Source organism: Pagrus pagrus, assembly GCF_965226575.1.
Source record: "Pagrus pagrus genome assembly, chromosome: 23".
Taxonomy (NCBI): domain Eukaryota; kingdom Metazoa; phylum Chordata; class Actinopteri; order Spariformes; family Sparidae; genus Pagrus; species Pagrus pagrus.
In genome coordinates, this window is record NC_140205.1 from 2,419,054 (window position 1) to 2,440,735 (window position 21,682).

A 21,682-nucleotide genomic window follows, 5' to 3' on the forward strand; every position below is an offset into this window, starting at 1 on the left:
ATTTTGCGAGTTTCTGCATTTCTATGTAACTGAATTGGACTGTCAGCTGAAAGGGGGGCTTACAGAACTCGCCCTGAAATCTTCACAATTTAAAGTTTTATTCAGTATTTCAGCAATTCTGTGATACTTATGGCCAAATCAATGGTCCCACAGCAATAAGGACGTGTTAATAGCCAATTCGGCGCCCTTTGAGCGACACAACAACATCTATTTTGCGAGTTTCTTCATTTTCCATGTAACTGAATTGGACTGTCAGCTGAGAAATTATTGAAAACGGGGCTTACAGAACACGCCACATTTTAAAGTTGTGTTCAGTATTTTAGCAATTCTGTGATACTTATGGTCAAATCAATGGCCCCACTGCAATAAGGACGTGTTAATAGCCAATTCGGCGCCCTTTGAGCGACACAACAACAGCTATTTTGCGAGTTTCTGCATTTCTATGTAACTGAATTGGACTGTCAGCTGAAAGGGGGGCTTACAGAACTCGCCCTGAAATCTTCACAATTTAAAGTTTTATTCAGTATTTCAGCAATTCTGTGATACTTATGGCCAAATCAATGGTCCCACAGCAATAAGGACGTGTTAATAGCCAATTCGGCGCCCTTTGAGCGACACAACAACATCTATTTTGCGAGTTTCTGCATTTCTATTTAACTGACTTGGACTGTCAGCTGAATGGGGGCTTACAGAACTCGCCCTGAAATCTTCACATTTTAAGGTTTTATTCAGTATTTCAGCAATTCTGTGATACTTATGGCCAAATCAATGGCCCCACTGCAATAAGGACGTGCTAATAGCCAATTCGGCGCCCTTTGAGCGACACAACAGCAGCTATTTTGCGAGTTTCTGCATTTCTATGTAACTGAATTGGACTGTGAGCTGAAAGGGGGCCTTACAGAACTCGCCCTGAAATCTTCACAATTTAAAGTTTTATTCAGTATTTCAGCAATTCTGTGATACTTATGGCCAAATCAATGGCCCCACTGCAATAAGGACGTGTTAATAGCCAATTCGGCGCCCTTTGAGCGACATAACAACATCTATTTTGCGAGTTTATGCATTTCTATGTAACTGAATTGGACTGTCAGCTGAGAAATTATTGAAAACAGGGCTTACAGAACTCGCCCTGAAATCTTCACATTTTAAGGTTTTGTTCAGTATTTCAGCAATTCTGTGATACTTATGGCCAAATCAATGGCCCCACTGCAATTAGGACGTACTAATAGCCAATTCGGCGCCCTTTGAGCGACACAACAACAGCTATTTTGCCAGTTTCTGCATTTTCCATGTAACTGACTTGGACTGTCAGCTGAGAAATTATTGAAAACGGGGCTTACAGAACTCGCCCTGAAATCTTCACATTTTAAGGTTTTATTCAGTATTTCAGCAATTCTGTGATACTTATGGCCAAATCAATGGCCCCACTGCAATAAGGACGTGGTAATAGCCAATTCGGCGCCCTTTGAGCGACACAACAACAGCTATTTTGCGAGTTTCTTCATTTTCTATTTAACTGACTTGGACTGTCAGCTGAGAAATTATTGAAAACGGGGCTTACAGAACACGCCCTAAAATCTTCACATTTAAAGGTTTTCTTCAGTATTTTAGCAATTCAGTGATACTTATGGTTAAATGAATGGTTGCACTGCAATAAGGACGTGACCATGCTAATTCGGCATACTTTTTCATGACACAACAACAGCACATTTGACGATATTCTTTATTTTTCATGTAGCTGACTTGGACTGTCAGCTGAGAAATCATAGAAAACAGACGCTTCAGAACTCCCCCTGAAATCTGTACATTTTAAGGGTTTCTTCAGTATTTAAGCAATTCGGTGATACTTATGGCCATATCAATGGCCCCACTGCAATAAGGACTTGTTAATAGCTAATTCGGCATACTTTAATGGAACCAATTGGCCAAAATATCAACAAATACAAACTAAAAACATGAAGTAGTTTGACCGCTGATTTGGACGGTCAGCTGCTGTGGATGTGACACGCAAATCCTGGAGGATATTATAGCAGCTAATTTTCGAAGTTATACCTCAGTCAAATGTGAAGAGACAGAAATGAAACACATCATTTTAATTCAGAGTGACTTCAACTTTTCAAGAATATCATTATCTCCCATGTCCATTGCGAATAAACGTCCATAAATCCACTTTGAAATGACAGAAAAAAGTTGCTTAAGAACTCGCCCTGGAATCATCACATTTTTAGGTTCTCTTCAGTATTTAAGTAATCCAGTGATACTTATGTGTCCATTCATGGTCACACTGCAATTAGGACGTGCTAATAGCTAATTCGGCATACTTTTAATGCCTCCCATTTGCCAAAATGTAAAAACAAGGTTTCTAAAGAGACCAGCATAGCTACTAACATGTAGCTGGGACAATCTTCTAATTTTTCCTTCACTGTTTTGATTCCCAAATAGATGTTTCCATTCATCAGATCAGCTTAAACATGTTTAACTTCTTTAATTTTCACATAACAATTAAAATTCACACTGAAAAGCAGCTTTTCACATGGACACAACTGAGATTAGTTTTAAAATTAAAAATCCTCTAAAAAATATTCAATAATTCTGACTGTGATACTGTGGGGGATCTTAAAAATCGGCCAACCTCCCCTACAAAACTAAATCCAGTATCAAAAAGGCTTGTGATAAACTTCTGCAAACTTCTATGGGAAAAAGTAAACTTTTGTGACGTATTTTGTTATTTGAAAGTGGCAGAATTGAGCCTCCGTACAACCACACCTCCTCCTCATCATTTCAATAAAATTCAAACAAATTGAAATAGTTTATTTTCATAATCACATGATTATGACAAAAGGAGAATCATTCAATTTTTCCTTGATGTTTACATAATTATATATGAATATGGCGTCTATAAGGAGAGAGGGTCAGTTCACATCCATCACAGCCTTTAGAGTCTCTTTGGCACTTCAGAGGCTGAGAGGACGTCCGTTGATGTCCGGGCTCGAGCAGCGCAGATTTCACATTTCATCCAGGGGTTCAGTACGAAGCTTTAAACACATTAAGCTTCACACAGAGTCAAAAGTTCTGTTTCATTTAAAACCACGTCTGTTCTCACGTGTTCACATCCTGGTTTTAAACAGGAGAGGAGCAGACAGGTGTGCGGTCTTTGTTGGTGGGTAGCAGCTGGGACTTCACCACAGAAGAAGACGAGACAGGAAGTAGCCTCATTCTATGGAGGTCCTGAGGGACAAGTGAAGACATTTTTTCTTTCTGGTGATTCATTTTCTAAGTCTGATCTAAATGTTTCCTCTGCTGTGTTCATAACTTCATAAGTGCCTAAATTTTTTTGCCATCTGTGAAAACATAAAATTTAGGGTCATGGGTCATGCTGAAACATTTGCCAGGACAATCTTTCTAAGTGCCGTTATGTTTTTCATCTGTGAAAACATGTTGGGTTTTTCTCATGTATGAAATCGAGGAGTGAAAAAAAAGAGAACATTTCTAGAAAAGGGGGAAAATATACAAAATAAAAAAATAATGTGAAAAAAATTTGGAGGGAAGACATTTTTTCATTCATTCTGAAAGTGAGTAGAAAAAAATTCAAGAGAAAAAAAAGTTGGCAAGAGAAATTTCTTTTTGTAAATCTCATTTTTCTCAGCATTTGTTTTTGCACTTCATTTTGACCACAAGAGGCTGAAGGGCACCGTCACCACATGCTCTAAACAGTGGAGGCAACGTTGGACGGTTCAGGCCTCAGCGTCGACGGCATTAACACAAAGACCATTAATGTATATTTTCATGTACTTTGTGATCAAAATATCAAGTTTTTCACTGCAGTAACTCCGTCTCCGTGGTAACACCTGAGAGTTTTGACTAATAGCTGAAACAGTCATTACAATCATGATTTCAGCCATCAAGCTCGGGGGGTCGGGTCTTTTAACTTGTACAGCGCTTTGTGTTGCATTTTAAATGTATGAAAAGTGCTATATAAATAAAAATAATAATAATATATAAATAAATAAAGTTTAAATTTAAGCTCTTATGTAATGGAAACTTTTCTGCTACTCCAGTAAATACAAATACAAAAAAACAATTCTCATGGAATGTGTTATAAAACACATTTTATTTTCATGCGTTTTCACAGATGGCAAAAAAATAAATAAATGAGGAACTTGATGAGGAAGATTATCCAGCCAAAGCTGTTTTTCTACCAGTTCTCAAGTGACAAACACAGGAGAGAAGACAATTTAGACCAGATTTAGAAAATGGATCACCAGAAAGTAAAACATTTTTCACTTGCCCCCTCAGGGCTTCTGTATCCTCCTCCACCGTTTGATCACCAGCCGCCACAGTTGAAGCTCAGCTCAGTCGGAGCCCTCCTGGTTCTCTAAGATCGGATCTGTGGACAGAAGAAAACTTAAAATGTGCTGAGCTGATTTCTGATTAAAGCCCAAACAGGATACACATAACATCTGCTCTATCAAACATTTTTATCTATCTATCTATCTATCTATCTATCTATCTATCTTAATGGCTACAGGCCTAATGTGGACACTGCTGTCATTGTTGTTGTCATTAATAGTTTGTTCCCTTGTGCTTTTTATTTGTTTTATATTATGTTGATGACCCCAGGAAGAACAGCTTCTACCTTGGTAGTGGCTAACGGGTATCCAAATAAGTAAAGAGATAAAATAATCAGTTGGGTCGGGCGTTGAACCCAAATGCTTATTGAGTATCTACTAAAGTCAGGTAAAGTTTTGCAGTCTACAAAACATTTCTGGAGCTTCAAAGCGAGAAAAAAGGTGTTGCAGCGTTCTCTTAAACAACTGAAGTAGCTGGAGACTTGTTTTAAAACGCAAATAACAACAGAAAAATTGATTTTCAAATGGATTTGAAAAGACGTTAATTACACAGTTTTTACGCCAAAATCTTCACGGCAGCTGCTAAGCTACAAGCTCACACCCTGTCTGAAGTGGGTGCTTGAGCTCAAATAGCTGTGTGTAAATGTGAGGACATTGAGGGTGTTATTAACGTCTTTTCTGTTGTTATTTACGTTTTAAATCAAGTCTCCAGCTCCTTCAGTTGTTTAGCAGAACGCTGTTTAACTGTGAAGCTCCAGAAATGTTTCGTTGACTATGAAACTTCACCTGACTTTCCAGCTGCAACGTATATTTAAGTGTGTGTGTGTGTGTGTTACCTGTCAGTGTGCTGCTGATGTTGGGAGGAGACACGATTAGTACAGTGCTGCCAGATGCTATCCCAGAATGCACCACTGGACCCTCGACAGACTGGGAACTCAGCTCCTGAAACTCACATTGACAGTTTTTGATTATGTTCAGTATTTGATCTCTTAAATTCATAAGGATGCACTGATTCTTTTATTGTCGGTGTTGTTCTACACTCACTGTCCACATTATTAGATTCACCTTTACAGTCTAATGTAATGTAATAAACAACAGCTCTGTGATTAATTTTATATTTAACGTGTTTCTATTATTTTGTCCACCCCTGTTTACATACATATATTAAGAATTATCACCATTCATGTCAAAGAAGGAGTGAGAAGGTTCAATAACTGACCAATGAAAAGGTCAAATCTGTTATTTTAAAATCTCTATAGTGAGTCTTTTCAAATTAAAAGCATGTGTATGATGCAGGAAGTAGGAACATGAAAATACGTCATTTACAAAATAAACATCCCTCCTGAAGATTAGTGTTGTTACCTTGTCAGTGAAGTCATCCGTCAGTGGCTCCTGAGTTTCCGTGACGACGCCCTCTGAACCCTCCAGGAGACTCGTGGCTTCCAGGCGGTCGTCCTGACCCTGCCCCTCCGTCTCCACGACCAGCTGTGATTGGCCGAGGTGGTCTGAGGAGGCGGGGTCAGAGGTGACTGTCTGGATGATGACGCCGTCGCTGGAGCAGAGGCCGTCCGTCTGAAAACACACACACACACACACACACACACACACACACACACACACACACACAGTGAGGTGTGAAAACAAACAAACAAACAAACAAACAGGAGTGAAAACACCAGAAACACTTTGTAGAAACTGACCGACAGGCTGTGGAGGATGATGTGTTCGTGTGATGAGGGAGAGGAGCCCGTCGTCAGGGTAACCGTGCTGTTGTTGCCTAAGCTGAGCGGAAGGCCCTGACTGGTGGAGAGGCTGAGCGGCAGGCCCTGATTGGACGTCGTCTGGAGGTAGTAGGTCCCCGGGGTGCCGGTGGGCTGCAGGTGGAAGGACTGGAAGAGAAAAACAAGACGAGGAAACTTCTCTGTTAACATTATTCAATATAAATTATTTATTACATGATGTGATGACTCAGTGTAATCGTGTCAGCTATGAAACAATCAAACAAAATGAAAAGATTTGTTGTTCTTACCGGCAGGATCTCGAAGGTCTGCAGGGCTCCTGTGTTCAGAGTGATTGTTTCACTGTCGCTGGCTGCTGCTGAAGAATCTGACGCTGGAAGACAAACACACAGAGTCAACTGTCAGGAATCAATCGCACAAAAACCATCAAACACACAGAGTCAACTGTCAGGAATCAATCGCACAAAAACCATCAAACACACAGAGTCAACTGTCAAGAATCAATCGCACAAAAACCATCAAACACACAGCTGGAGCGTCCGACAACACAGAACATCTGCAGTGTAGCTGAGATCTTTGTATCACGGAGTCTTATTTTACTTTTAAACCTAACACAGATGTTACAGTGAGTCTCACCCAGGTGTGTGATCTGCAGCGGGATCTGGACGGGAATCTGCAGCGCCGCCACCGAGCTGGGGGCGGGACTGCCGCCGCTCTCATCCAATCGGGTGAGTCGGATCTGTAGCGAGGAGGAGGAGGGGCTTCCTGGTCCGGATGAAGTCTGCGAGGTCGCCATCAGCTCCTGGAGACCCTTCAGGAGGACTGAGGACACACACACACACACACACACACAGACATACACACTGGATTACTTTAACGTATAAGTATTGGTACTTCAATGAAGTATCTGAATACTTTTTCCACCTCTGATTAAAGCTGCTTCAAGAAAAAATATTTTCTACAAACTCGAAACTTTATTGCTTAGGTCAGACAAAAGAAGTGTGTGTTTGTGTGTGTGTGTGTGTGTGTGTGTGTGCGTGTGTGTGTGTGTGTGTGCGTGTTTACTATTAAAGGGGATGTCCTTGTGATTGGCTACTTGTCTCTTGATGCTCCACCACTTCGATCTCAACCACTGAGGCGACCGGACGCTGCTCCACCCGCCTGCGAGATCCTCCCACTTGATTTCATTCTCATCCTCCACCTCCAGCTCCAATATCCTGAAACACACCGTCACAGATTAATGTTGTTTGTAAAGTAGATTTATTTATGTTAGTGCACACACACACACACACACACACACACACACACACACTCACACACACACTCACCTGCTTATGAGGTTGAGGTCGTCCTCCTTCATCCACTCTGTTCCTCCGCTGTGTTTCCAGTTCAGGTAGTTCAGCCACTTCGACCGACACTGCTTCTCTGAACGCGTGCGAACCTGATCGGCGACCGTCGCCCAGGAAACGCCTCCTGTGACCGCCGACCCCGGCGACACGCCCGCCATCTCATACACGACCTCAGCGAGACGCCTCTCCTCCTCCTCACTCCATTTACCTGTTTAAGAAAAAAACAAAACAGGTCAAATAAAGTTATGAAGTTTTAACTAAAAATGTACACACATATATTCACACCCCACGGTTTTAATTCTGGACAATAAGCTTCTGTAACAGCATTTATAACATGATAAACTCTCCTCTAAAACTCAGGATACAATTCATAATTATTCATATTCTATACTTACTTCTCCTGTTATAAAATCATGATCCAGTTATAAAATATGTGGGGTGTGAATCACAGAGCAGTTCAACATATGTGGCCCACAATCTCTGTGATGTTTATTCTAACCCTCCTGTTGTCTTCAGGTCAAAAATGATCCTAAACTGTGTTTAACAGCAGAGAAAAACCCTTTGTTTTTTTTTTCAACTTGAAATTTTATCAGACACACACACACACACACACACACACACACACACACACACACACACACACAAACATACACACACAGACACACACACACTGCTGATTGATCTTAGACAGAACTAAAACTTTCTCGTGCAGGTGTTGCATCACCTTTCCACGACCCCATGCACAACCTTCAAAGATCAAAGTTCAAACAATTTCAGACACAAACATCAAAGCATTGTTTACTAACACTTCTCCATTCAGAGTCTACGTGTGCTGCAGATGACAGAACCCTCAGTTCTCTGTGCTGAAGCCATGAGTGCACATATTCACCGCTGAACAGGCCATACAGCTCTCAGATCTCCAGCAAAGCGCATTTGATTTGGAAGATGAGGAGGTATCTGAAGAAGAAGATGGCGAGGAGTACAACCCAGAGCATGATGCATCATCTTCAGATGAAGAAACGTCTCAAGCTGAACGAGCAAGGTCATAAGGTGAGGCTGCATCTAGTCTCTGGGTTGAGAGAGAGGAAGCTGCCACAATGCCACTGAAAGTCTCTCACACTTTCTCATGAATGATACGGTTTGATTACCGTGAGTCAGACCTGCAAGACGTGTGACAGACAAACTAGCTGCCATAAGAGAGGTCTGGGACAAGTGGGTGAAGCGGCTGCTTGTTCTCCTCTGGTGGTCATGGTTGCCCTCTCAGATCGCCTTGTTGGTTTATGTTGTCCACATTTGACTATTACTGGAAGTGCCTTCAGTAAATTGCATTCAAAACTACTTTCTGCACATTTGTGATACTTTTTTGGGCTATACAAGTACTATTTCTTGATAAAAAATATATTGTTTACCACCTTTGCAGTACCTTAAGAAATAATAACAATAATAATAATCTACTTTAGTAAAGAAAACATGTATGACAGCTGTGTTGAAATAAAAACAAGTGGTGTCCATTGAATGAATGCAGTCTTTCTGCACTGTAACAAGGGAAAACTCTGATATTCACACAGTTTCTGATGAATGACAGGTTGTTTCTTCATGCAAAATAGATTTGGCATTGAAAATGAAATGAAGTTGGTTTATTTTAGATCTTTTTGACCCGGAGGACAGGGGGCGTATACAGAATGTGAAGACAACAGGAGGGTTAAATACTGGAAGAAAGCAAACAAATGCAAAATATTTCCCAATATTTCAGACAGTTTGTCTCAGTTTGATTTCCCTCACCTGTGTTGCAGGTGTCCTTCATCAGGCGGCAGCGGTCTTTAACAGAAGAGGCACTCCGACCCAGAGCGGCTCCGATAGTCGCCCAGTCGTTCCCGTGTTTCTCCCTCAGCCTGAATACAAACACCAAACATAAATAATATATCAATGAATGTTTTAAAAAAAACTTTAATGTTAAAAGAAGATGCACAGGGGTTTGACTCACGCTTTTAGCTTCTCTATCTCATCAGCAGTATACCTTTAGGGGGAAATACAAAATAAATTATTACAAAGTGAGAAAACAACAAAGTTGTGTTGTGTTTTCTGTGATCTTTTCTTCAAACTCACTTGCCGACGTGGTTCCTGTTGTCGTACATCCGTAGAACTCGTCTGTAGACGGCGAACAGCGGCCTGTTTAAGCCCTGAGCCACAGAGCGGTAGAAATCCTTCCTCTCCTCTTTGGACATCTCAAAAATGATCTCTGCCGGGTCTTCGATGCCTCGGCCCTGAAACACACACACACACAGAGTCAGTCATACAAAATATGTCATAAATCAAATCAAATCAAATTTTATTTGTATAGCCCAAATTCACAAATCACAGTTTGCCTCAGAGGCAATATGTGTCACAGACGTCTTCAGGTGCAATAAAGAGAAATAAAGATGGCTGACGTGACAGGACGGACCTTCACGTATTGATCGATGTTGCTCATCAGAATGTCGATCTCCTCTTTAGACCACATGCCCTGCTTCCACTTATGACCTGAACAGGAAGAAATGTTGAATACTAAACTTTACATTCTCATTTTTTGTTGTTTACTTCTTTCTGGTTGAGAAGAAATGAGTTTATCCTGCATGAATTAACAATTATCTAAACAGTAAAATGTGCAAAAAGTTGTGCGAGCATCCTGTTAATATCATTAGAACTGCATTTAAATTAATTTTACAAGAATCTAGAAAACTAATCATGAAGAAACTGGCATCTGTGCGTCCCATAATAGTGGTTATATAACAAAAGAAAGAAATATTCTAAACCTCTGCTGGATTTTTTAGGTGAATATTAATGTAATTTTGATGCCCCTGTGTTTACCTTTGTTAGCCAGTGTGTCTTTGTCTTCTTTGGTTGTGAACCAGGCCTGACTGACAGCCGACACCTCTGCCTTCTGACTGGGTGAAGGAGAGTCTTCATCATCCTGCAGAATCTGCACAAACAAACAAATAAAGGAAAAAAACACACACGTAAAGGCATTTTTCAGACCATACCAACAAACCTGTGAAAACCAAGCTCTGTGAAATATCAGGACTATAACTCTAAGTCCATAATTGTAAATCAACAGTCGAAAATTAAGATCAATCACTGTGTCCAGCTTAATTTATCACATTTTTGAATGAAGTTTGGTGTGTCTCATTGCATCACATATTATTCTTATTCACAAACACATCTGAAAAGTAGCTCCTAGCTGGCTGACTTAGGAGAAAGTCCTAACATGAAGGGGCGTAGAAGCATTTAAGAAGTAGAAGCAGAAGAAAAGGACCTGGATCTGAGCGACTCCCTCCTCAGAGAGATCAGCGTCTGCTGTGGCTGTCATCGTCACCTCGAAGCCTTCATCGTTCTCCGACACTAATGTGAAGACAGAGAGAAACAAAGAATCAAGAAACTGACTAAAAGTGGCTTAACAAAACTTTATTGATAATGTAAAACACAAAGTTTAGGATGTCGGGGTTAAACATGATGTCAGAGATGCAAACACAAAATGTGTCTTACTCGGTAAGGTGACCACGTTGAACTGAGGTGTGTCCGTGTCTTCCTGTTCATCTGTAGAGAGACGCAGTTTCTTCTGAAGGGGCTCAGAGTCCTCATCTACACACACACACACACACCATTGTAACATGTTCAAACTAACCAAAAAGTATAAACGTAAGTGGATAAACGTGCTTAAAATCTGAAAAAGTGCAGCAGAAATATTGAGTAATTTCTCGGCTTAATTTGCCTAAAAGTTGAATGAAGTCTGGTGTTTTAGGATGAACACAAACTACAAATATTATTAAACTTTCTCCTCACAGGAAGGAGGACACAGAAAAAGATTTGTGTGTGTGTGTGTGTGTGTGTGTGTGTGTGTGTGTGTGTTAACCCACCATTAGGAGGACAGTGCAGTATGATGCTTCCATCACTGTCCTGAGTGAGTGTGACAGACTTGACGGTTTCTAACGCTGCATGCTCCTCCTCTGCAGCTGAGCTCATCCTGCTCCTGGTGATCAATACAACACAGTGACTGATATTTAATTTACTTTTATTTTAGTAAATTAAATGAGTGTCATAAATATTTTAATAAACATCTAAGTTTATGGAATGGGCTCTGGCAGCTTCCTGTCAGCCCCACCATGCACTTAAATGGAAACAGGGTGAGTGAATTGGCCATAATTACATGAAATATGTTGTGATTATTGAGCAGCACATATGCCGAACAGGAGGTTGGATTGTGGAAGTTATAATGAGGATTAAGCAGATTTTTCTGGTAATCAGCAAGACTATGGCAAACTTTCAACACAGGCCACACCAAATCCCCTTACAAAATACACCTATTTAAACCAAAATTGCACACAGGCAAAGATATTCAACTCCCACATCTGCACTTATGACATTATATTTATCTTTAGATGGGAACGCTACACTCGGGTGAGAAGTGAAATGTATATAACAAATTAATTTCAGTAAAACTCTTAAACTGTATACTGAGCTTGTAAGTGCTCACTACCGCCCTACACTACTTTCCAGAGCAAACGTAGACCCAGCTGCTAGATTCATTGGCCATCATTTGTCCTAATATGTTGTGCTTGTCGGACAGTATGTAAGCCGGATTACAGGTTGGACATTCTTTGAAAGGTTTTGCTTCAAGTTAAGATCAGCAGTGTGTTTATTGTTGGCATTCAGCAAGAGTACGTAGAATTGGTCTATTTTTAAATGGAGTTTGGCGTGAGGTCCCGTCCATCACTATGTGGGAAACTGGCGAAAACACTGGCACTCGGCGCAGAGATGGACGCGTCACTTTGTGATGCAAACAGCCAAAACCTTTAGAAGTATTCTTGTTTTAATACACACACGCAGTAATGTCGCTGTTTATATGATGTTTGACAGGAGACGGGCAGTCTCCCGCTCCTGATAAAGCTCTCACGCTAACCGTTTGCATCCAGCTAAATGAAAGACGAAAATCCTCCGGCGCCATGTTAGTCGACAAGGTGAAGCTTATGGCGTCTGTGCTGTTTGACGGTGTTCTGGCGCTTTATTCTCGATTTTTTCCACTTTGAGCTTTCTCCGCGTTCCCCCCAGGCTCCGACTACCAAACAGAAAGTGAATTTTACTTTTGATTTGGCTACTTACTTCCTGTTTTTGGTCCGGGGACTTGCGAGTTACCAGGATGAAGGTAAGTGCCAGGATGGAGGCTCGGCCGACGGAGGGCCAGCGGGTTGCCAGATAAGGAGATTACCCGTAAAAATGGAAGCTTGTAATTGATTTTATTTACTTTTTCATTTAATTAGTTGTTTTAATTCACTTTATATATTAACATTACATTAAAGCTGAAAAATATCAATGGAAAATTAACCAGCAACTGTTTTTGTAATCAATTAATCATGTAATTATCTTTTTCTAGCATTTACTAATAAACACAAGTTGCACTTTTAATTTTTTCTATCAGTTGTAAATTGAATATATTGGGGGTTTGAACTGTTAATTGAACGAATCAAGATATTGTAAGATGCCAGTTTAGGCTTTAGGGCAATGTAAAGGTATTTTTTCATCATTTTCAGACGTATAATAAAGCAAACAATTGATTAAAAAAATTATTTGCGAAATTAATCGATAACAGAAACAATCTTTACTTGCAGCGCTATGAAAATCATTCACAATTTTAGAGAACACAAAGAGGACACAATTATTTTTGATTCTTATATTTTATTTTAATTTTTATATTTTTAATTAACCTATTCACGTATGAGAACCGGAAAAACAACACTTATTTAATGTGCACTGCAGATATTGTATTCTATTCAGTTTTAAATCACATAAAACTCAGTCTATGTATATCAAAACCCCTTTTTTGCTTGCATCTTAGTTATTGTTCTATTCTACTTGAAAACCGGATTGTACAGATACAAGTCTATATTCATATACAGTACAATTTGGTAGAAATTAATTGAAAATACAACCAGTGTTTTATTGATCATATAGGTTCATTCTTCATCTTGAAAAAATTTTCACTTGAATTTCGCTAACAAAGACTTGAATGTGGTTGAAAGCTCTGTAAAATCTTGTTAGTGGACCCTGAGTAGCAACTATATGGATAAAGTGTTAAATTATTTGCATTGAATACAAAACAATTCACTTTGTGTATAAGAATCAAACCTGGCAACCACCCTCTCCGCTCTAAAACCTGTCCGGGTAACAACCTGACATATTTATATTTTTCCATAGACTAAAATAACATAAATGAGATATTTAAAATCGACATTGACACTAAATAAAACGTGAATATATTAAATCTAATTTATTCTACTACACTGTGTGGGTAGCCGATGTGTGATTTGTTGAGACGGAAATGGTTCCGCTGTTATTTCGATCGGACGACAATCGGCGACGAACGTAACGTTCAAACTGCAAAAATCCAAATCACACTTTCTGACACTTACTCCTAAAATTCAGCCAAGACATGGGAGAGCAACCAGTGAGAGTGTAAGTTTGACATTATAAATACTTAAACTTTATCTGTAATGACGTCTCATCCGGTTAACTGTGGTGGTTTAGTCTGTGACGGTTTTTATTTTATTTTTATCTCAGCCGTGATGTGACAGAGGGTCTGTTAGATCCAGTAAAACACGTTAATTAAAGGTTTTGTTGATAAGATGGACATAGGAGCGTCTATTAAAAGTTTGAAAGTAACGTGAGGTCCAGTTGTTTTAATCGCTACGAGAGTTCGAATAAATTCTGCGCCGAACCCCATTCAAAATGTTGACTATTTAAGTCTGTTACTCGTCGGCACATTTATTTACAACATAAGAGCTGATGTAGAAGCATTACGGATATCAGTAGTGAGGACTGAGAAATTCGGCGTACATATACTTCACCAGAATACATCTACTTCAGGACTATATGAGTCTGCCTCATGCACACTTGTAATCTGATATGTAATATGATAGTTACAGAAGTACATGTTACTGAACTTAAGGGCGCGTATGGCCATGTTTTGTTTGCCGAATTGAAAAGTTGTCTTTAATATCCATGTGTGCATGTTTACAACCGAACAAGGCGCCATTAAAGCCTGATTAAGATGGGAGTTGATCAAACTACAACATCTTGTGCTCTTTTCAAACTGTCAGCCATCAGAAACGATCCACGAGTCTTAAATGCTTCTTTAAATGGATGTTGTGTTTATTTTATTAAGACAGATTTCATTAATAAAGTGTATTTTTGCAGCTTGGCGTGTGGGGATGTTGAAGGCAGGCTGACCGCTCTGTTCAATCGAGTCCAGACCATCCAGAAGAAGACCGGACAGTTTGATGTGAGTCAGCTGATCTGAACTGTCAGTCTGTTAGTACATGTATGATACGTATCACACTGTGTTCATGTTTGATGCTTTTTTTCTCACAGCTGTTGCTGTGTGTCGGAGAGTTTTTTGGGACGACACCAGAGGCCGAAGCAGAGTGGCAGCAGTACAAAACCGGAGCCAAGAAAGGTACAAACATCTGGATGAGTAACTGTTTAGTGGAACACAATCATGACCCTCACATTTTATACAGCAGCTGAAGAGACAAGCAGGTTTTCTTAAATAATTCTATGTGGATTATTATGAAACATCATGGTGGCTTGAGACTTGTGACTACAGATAATTTTTTTTTTTACTAAAACAGAAAAATCTCATGAAAACATCAAACACAGGCAGCAGTTTCCTTCTTTGACCACAGTCTCTTTTGTGCCTCCTCAGCTCCCATCAGCACCTACATCCTCGGAGCAGCGAGTCAGGAGACGGTGAAGAATTTCCCCAGCGCTGATGGATGTGAGCTGGCTGACAACATCACATACCTGGGTAAGACCAGTTCCCTTAAAGAGACTAAGATGCAAGTAAAATACAAGAGTGAGGGAAACTCTCCTGGTGTTTTTCCCATAAATGTCACCACTGAATATATTGTCTGTGATAAAGATAGAAGAGGGAAGTAACAGATCGTGAAAAGAAGTTTCATGCTACTTTAATAAAGAACATCATGTTGATCTGTGTGTGTTTTTAGGTCGGAGAGGCATGTTCACGGGCGTGTCAGGATTACAGATCGCCTACGTCAGCGGTCGGGAGGCCCTGCAGGAACCGGCCCCGGCTCACTGCTTCACATCCAAAGATCTGTCGGCACTCGTGGCTCCGCTGACCAGCAGCTCCAAGTTCAGAGGAGTCGACATCCTGCTGACGTCACAGTGGCCCAGAGGAGTGTGGCACTACGGAAACAACCCGGTAACCAGGAAGTCCAGAATATATAAATGTTACTGAGGAGGATTGTTTGATATCCAAAGTTTACGTGTCTTTGTTTCAGGAGGTAAACACTAAGTTCTGTGGAAGCGGCTCCGTCGCCAGCCTCGCTGACAAGCTCAAACCACGATACCACTTTGCTGCACTAGAGGGCGCTCACTATGAAAGACTCCCGTACAGGTACACTGCGCAGCTGTGGAGCAACAAATCCGCTGCTTTTTTGACCAAATGTTGACCAGTTTTATGATCTAATGGAGAGTTTTCATCCTCAGGAATCACATTGTTCTCCAGGAAAATGCTCAGCACGTCAGCCGCTTCATCGCACTGGCAACCGTCAACAACCCCGGCAAGAAGAAGGTGTGTGTGTGTCTTCTCAGAGTCATAACTCCATTGAATATAAACACACATACACGATACGTATATTTTTAGATTCGATATGATTTGCACTTCCTGTCGATATCTTTATCTCAGATGTTTATTTCATATAAACCTCCATAAATCTAGTTTGAAATCAAAGAAAAAAGACAATTCAGAACTTGCCTTAGAATCTTCATATTTTAAGTTTTCTTCAGTATCAAAGAAATCCAGTAATAGTTGTTTGAAAATCATTGCGAACACTGTAAACAGGAAGTGCTTATAGATGATTCGGCATATTTATAATGGCAACAATGTGGAACATTTTCAGAAATAGGCAAAAAGTTTTTAAAAGTTACTGTAGATTTTCTCGATTTTGTCTCGGTGGCGGTCAGACTTGGAAGATGTCACATCCTGAGCCTTCCATCTGTTTTTGTCTGTTCGCTGCAGTATTTGTACGCCTTCAACATAATCCCCATGAAGACCATGGATCCCTCAGAGCTGGTGAAGCAGCCGCAGGACGTGACAGAAAACCCGTACAGGAGCTCTGCGAAAGACAAGACAGACAAACAAAGGCCGAGCTTCACAACAGAGGAGGTACAGAGGGGGAGACAAAAATGTTGTCACACAATTACTTTTTGGTTAATGATCTAAAGCTAGTGTCAAATACAATATAATAAAAAGTCCATAATTGACCTTTTCTATCCCACTGAAGTCACTCAAAATACAGTTTTTATGCTACATCAAACATGCTTTTTAACCCAGCAAGCAGTGTGGCTCTAAAAATGAAAATGGTTAATTGAAAATATCTAATGAAGACTCTCCGTCCTTTTTGCCTTCTGTTCAGGAGCCGGCCAGTCAGTTCTTCTTCGACCTGAGCAACAAGCGGGGCGGCGGGGGTCCTCGGGGCGGCGGCAGGAAGAGATATTCAGACGGAGAAGGACGAGGACGAGACCAGCAGCACAGAGACGGGCCTTTTCAGGGACAACCCAAACAGCCCCGCAAGCACCGTGAGTCCAACCAGGAAAAACATGACCTTGTTGTTCAAAGCTCCATTTGGTGGATCACTTGAGTTTTTCTACATGAGGAGCTGCTTGTCGTTCTTCTACTTTTTAAATCAGCTCAGTGTGAAGTTTGACTTTTTTGTGAAAATGTTTCTGCTGAGCTGAAACAGGTTGACACTATTTTGGGGAACAATATCAGGAGAGCCTAATTTTGGCAAAATCTTAACACTGAAAGTATGCCAAACACTGGCATTTTAAGCCCATATTGTTTCCATTTTGGCACATTGGCGACATTAAAAGTATGCCGAATTACTGATTAGCAGTTCCTGTTTGCAGTGTACCAATGGATGTATAGACAACTGTCACTGGATTACTCTGACACTGAAGAAAACCTAAAAATGTGAAAATTCTAAGGCAACTTCTGAAGTGTCTTTTTTTCTATTTTTTTCTTGTCTTGCAAATTATTTATATTTCAGGTGGAACACTATAAAAACAGCATTTGGGGGTAAATTACATTGGTACATTGTGTTGTATTGTCTTTTTATTGTGTGCAGCTCAGCCCACTGGTCCCTGCTGGTTCTGTCTGGCCAGTCCTCAGGTGGAGAAACACCTGGTCATCAGCATAGGATCACATGTGAGTTTATACCACAGATAATTAACCCCAACATCAAATAATGATGTCATATTATCATCAGCACAAGGTACTAAAAAACACAGAAACATAGTTAACAGGAATGGTTTTGATTGCAGTGCTACTTGGCCATGGCTAAAGGCGGTCTGACTCCTCACCACATGCTGATCCTCCCCATCGGTCACTACCAGTCTGTGGTGGACCTGAGCTCAGAGGTGGTGGTGGAGATGGAGAAGTACAAGTCGGCCCTGAAGAGCTTCTACAAGAGCAAAGGAGAGCGCTGTGTGCTGTTCGAGAGGAACTACAGGAGCCAACACCTGCAGCTACAGGTACCAACACACAGGTTGTCACTGCTTTAGTGGATCACGGGACACATTTGTAGTTTGTCTTCTGTGGGTTACAACCACTAATGTCAGATAAAGACTTCCATACAATCAGAGAATTTAGACTTTTTTCCCCTTAAAAACGACTCAAACTGATTAATCGATCATCAGAATAAATGATGATTAGCAATCAATTGTTGCCGCTCTGTTTTTATCGTGGTTGTTCAGGTGGTGCCGGTGCCTCTGGACCGCTGCGCCACAGAGGACATCAAGGAGGCGTTCATGGTCCAGGCTCAGGAACAACAGATGGAGCTGATGGAGATCCCTGAACACACCGACCTCAAACAGGTACGTGTGAACACATACACCTGGAACCAATAACTACACACACATGCACATGAATATATTCACAAGAGCTGCTGTTTTTAATCTGGATATTTGGTTACGATAAAGCCCTCATGGAGAGAGCAAATGTTGACATATACTGAAAAAGAAGATGAGATGAGAGATGACAGAATATATACTGATGTACATGTGTGTGTTCAGATTGCCCCTCCAGGGACACCGTACTTCTACGTGGAGTTGGACTCTGGAGAGAAACTCTACCATCGCATCCAGAAACATTTTCCTCTGCAGTTTGGAAGGTGAGCAGCACAAAACAGTTTGTATTTAACAAAGTGAATACAACTGTGACCTTCAGTTTACAAAAATATAATCTTTCATGTAAAGATTCAAGAAAATATCATAAAAATCTGAAGGCACAGTCAGTTATTATTGTGTTTTGAGTCCATGTTTTAACAAAAAAAGATGCTTAATCTAATTTAAAACAGTGAATGATGACAAGAGGATATGAATATAGTTCAAAATAAATAAAGTAATTATGTCTAACGCTCTATTCTGACAAAATTGGCATCACAAGGGGAGATCAAAAAACTAATGTTCACTGCACAGTAAATTTAACTCATCATTCCAGACTTCACTTTAATTATCAGGAAATTACAGGATGTGGTCTGTAACAGAGATTCAGCAGGACAAAGACAAACGAGAAACACAGAAGAAGAAGAAGCCATTCTCCTTATAACATGCAACACATGCTGAGATCATTTATGTTGATGCACACCTCCTGAGGATCTCTGATTATTAGGAGTAAATGTCCATGAATCCGCTTAGAAATCATAGAAAGTGATGCTGCAGAACTTGCCTTAGAATTTTCACATTTTTAGGTTTTCTTCTGTATCAAATGAATCCAGTGTTAGTTGTCTGTACATCCATGGGTACACTGCAAACAGGAACTGCTAAAAGCTAATTCGGCAAACTTTTAATGAACAATTATAGGCTAAAAGCACCAATTACTGACATGTAGCTGACATTATAACACCACATTTTAATGAGCTTTTACAGGGTCCTGCACGCCTGGTGGTTTAAATGTATTCTGCCTTCTTGTTGGTTTCCAACACAAATAAAATGGACACTATAAATTAGATAAAAATACACAACTCCTGCGGTATGTGTGTGTGTGTGCGTGTGTGTGTGTGTGCAGGGAGGTTCTGGCCAGCGAGGCGGTGCTGAACATGCCAACTCGAGCCGACTGGAAGGAGTGTAAACAGAGCAGAGAGGAGGAGGAGGAGAGCTGCAAACTGCTGAGAGACGACTTCCAGCCGTACGACTTCGCCTTAGAAGACTAACACACACTCACACACACACACACACACACGCACACACACAAAACACACAGATACAGTCAGATACACAACAGTCAGGACATCTGTTGGTGTTGCTGCTTTTGTTTCTACTGAGTTCTTTTCTACAGAATTTTCTACCTTAAAACTGTTAAAGTGATAATGGAGAAGATTAATACCACGTCCATGTTTGTATGGATATGTAGCTACAATCAGCTGTCAGTTAGCTTAGCTTAGCTTAGCCTAGCTTTGGCTCAAAGGCAACAAAATCTACCCTCTCAATAAATAACCACGTTATATCTTGTTTGTTGTGTGAGCTTTATCGGTTCCTGTGGGTAGATTTTTGTCACCTTTGCACAGAGCCAGGCTAACTGTTTCCCCCTGTTTACAGTCTTGATGCTAAGCTAAGCTAACCAGCTGCTGGCTCCAGCTACATACTTACTGCACAGACATACAAGTGGTATCAATCTTTTTAAATCTTGTCAATAACCCAAAATAAACTTATTTCACAAATACACCCAAATGTTTTATACCAGTGATTTTTTAATATTTGGCAGAAAGAAGGAAACTGAGATGTTTGCAGCGAATAAAAATATTTTTAAGTGTTTAAAGTTTCTTTAAAGTATCTACTTTTTCAGAAATGTTTCTTCCAAAACATGTTTTCTCTGGATTCTTGTCTTTGTCAAAATTTATAGAACAGTTTGCATTTCCAAAACGCAGACGTGCTCTGGATGAGCTGCAGGATGAACTCCTTCACAATAAAAGTATAAATCCGTGCACACCGAGGCTCTTAAAAAATGTAACGCTGTTAAAACCCGAGCAGCATCTTCTATCATTTCTACTGAGGCTCTTTTGTTTTCAGCTCAACTTTGTGGGGAAATAGTTTTTAAATGTATTTTTTTTATATATTTTGTAAATGATCTACAATTAAATTCTCATTTTTGTTCTCTGGTCTCATGTTGTTCATTATGAAATTTAGTTTTTATTAATGCAAACAGGCTGTAGAGTAGGTCTGTGTACAGATGAACAAACCATCGCTCCACCTACATAAGAAAAAATGTAATTAATGAGATTAAAAAGTCAACATAAATCTCAGAATTATGACTTTTTCTCATAATTTCCACTTCATATCTCATAATTGTGTTTCACCATGTAATGTTTGTTATTTATATATACTGTTTGTGTTCTAGCAAGGCTGAGTTTCATCCATTTTCTTCCTTTATCTGGCAGAAATGAGCTTCCACAGCATCATTTATGCTGAACATCTGGCCCCAGATGTTTCAGTCCAACAGTTGCGTCATTTGACCACTAGGCGGAGACATTATCCACATAATTAACAGTATTTTGTTGCTCTCTGTGTTTTTCAGTGATTTAAGTGAACACAGACTTCACTGTCAGACATTTTTGTGATGGCCACAGTTACAAACTGACATAACTTATGAAATAGAAACCATAAAGAACATAAATGACCTATTTTGTTGTTGGCTAACGCTGCTGTGATTGGTAAAGAGCTGAAGTCACGCCTCTTCCGGTCACACCATGGGACCTTATTTTAGAAAAACTTAGTAAGGCAGTGAATGAAGAGAGAGAAATAATGTTTTGATCCTGTCTGAATTGTGCCATGAATCACACACATGATGTTTGTGAAGTGGATAAAGTGTCAGTTTGTTGTGATTAAAGTAAAATCATGTAGTTTTGTGTTGAAGCGCTCAGTGAACTACATCGTCTCATCAACACAACATGGAGCCAACTGGGCTCAGAAAAGCTCGTTAAAAAAGATGAAGATCACAATAAATTTGCTCATATTGACAACTGCAGTTCTGTGAAAGGACAGTTGGTTCTGGTTCAGTTCTGGGAGCTGCTCATCGATGTTTAAGTTAGGAGACACCGTCACTAACGACACTGTTGGCTAACGCTGCTGTGATTACTGGAGGGCCAAAGTCATGAAATATCAGACAACGACAGAAAATGATCTTAACAAACATCAT

General features: G+C 40.2%; 2 protein-coding genes across 4 annotated transcripts; one reads left to right on the plus strand and one right to left on the minus strand.

The window, feature by feature from the left end:
* Nucleotides 1-2,796: 2,796 nt before the first annotated feature.
* dmtf1 (cyclin D binding myb-like transcription factor 1) lies at nt 2,797-12,657 on the minus strand. 3 transcript variants are annotated; one of them, XR_014621532.1, is made up of 18 exons: nt 12,574-12,657; nt 11,331-11,443; nt 10,960-11,055; nt 10,730-10,815; nt 10,285-10,396; nt 9,881-9,957; nt 9,544-9,701; nt 9,422-9,454; nt 9,220-9,329; nt 7,417-7,645; nt 7,154-7,305; nt 6,725-6,910; nt 6,379-6,461; nt 6,050-6,238; nt 5,712-5,921; nt 5,186-5,297; nt 4,289-4,387; nt 2,797-3,228 (listed from the first exon to the last, which is right to left on the minus strand). XR_014621532.1 is itself a non-coding variant. In XM_084345666.1 (17 exons), exons 2-17 carry the CDS (start codon nt 11,434-11,436, stop codon nt 4,353-4,355), a joined length of 1,968 nt encoding a protein of 655 aa, XP_084201792.1. In that variant the 5' UTR covers nt 11,437-11,443; nt 12,574-12,657; the 3' UTR covers nt 2,797-4,352. The 3 variants fall into 3 exon arrangements, 2 of the variants coding, with proteins under 2 accessions (XP_084201792.1, XP_084201791.1); XM_084345666.1 differs by having other exon boundaries at nt 2,797-4,387; nt 5,186-5,291; XM_084345665.1 differs by having other exon boundaries at nt 2,797-4,387.
* Nucleotides 12,658-13,799: 1,142 nt separating this feature from the next.
* cwf19l1 (CWF19 like cell cycle control factor 1) lies at nt 13,800-20,641 on the plus strand. The gene is made up of 14 exons (XM_084346008.1): nt 13,800-13,923; nt 14,665-14,749; nt 14,839-14,923; nt 15,173-15,274; nt 15,474-15,688; nt 15,768-15,883; nt 15,976-16,060; nt 16,508-16,654; nt 16,905-17,067; nt 17,616-17,695; nt 17,812-18,021; nt 18,244-18,363; nt 18,562-18,659; nt 19,556-20,641. Exons 1-14 carry the CDS (start codon nt 13,901-13,903, stop codon nt 19,698-19,700), a joined length of 1,674 nt encoding a protein of 557 aa, XP_084202134.1. The 5' UTR covers nt 13,800-13,900; the 3' UTR covers nt 19,701-20,641.
* The last annotated feature ends 1,041 nt before the right edge of the window (nt 20,642-21,682 follow it).

Excerpts from the sequence above, each read along its gene's own strand:
- cwf19l1 (XM_084346008.1), top strand. The coding sequence starts at position 13,901 with ATGGGAGAGCAACCAGTGAGAGT. Across the intron at positions 14,924-15,172 it reads CAAAACCGGAGCCAAGAAAG|CTCCCATCAGCACCTACATC; the intron begins GTACAAACATCT and ends GTGCCTCCTCAG. Across the intron at positions 17,068-17,615 it reads CAAACAGCCCCGCAAGCACC|CTCAGCCCACTGGTCCCTGC; the intron begins GTGAGTCCAACC and ends TATTGTGTGCAG.
- dmtf1 (XM_084345665.1), bottom strand. The coding sequence starts at position 11,436 with ATGAGCTCAGCTGCAGAGGAGGAGCATGCAGCGTTAGAAACCGTCAAG. Across the intron at positions 6,462-6,724 it reads GCTGCAGATCACACACCTGG|CGTCAGATTCTTCAGCAGCA; the intron begins GTGAGACTCACT and ends TTTGTCTTCCAG. Across the intron at positions 5,922-6,049 it reads TCATCCTCCACAGCCTGTCG|ACGGACGGCCTCTGCTCCAG; the intron begins GTCAGTTTCTAC and ends GTGTGTTTTCAG.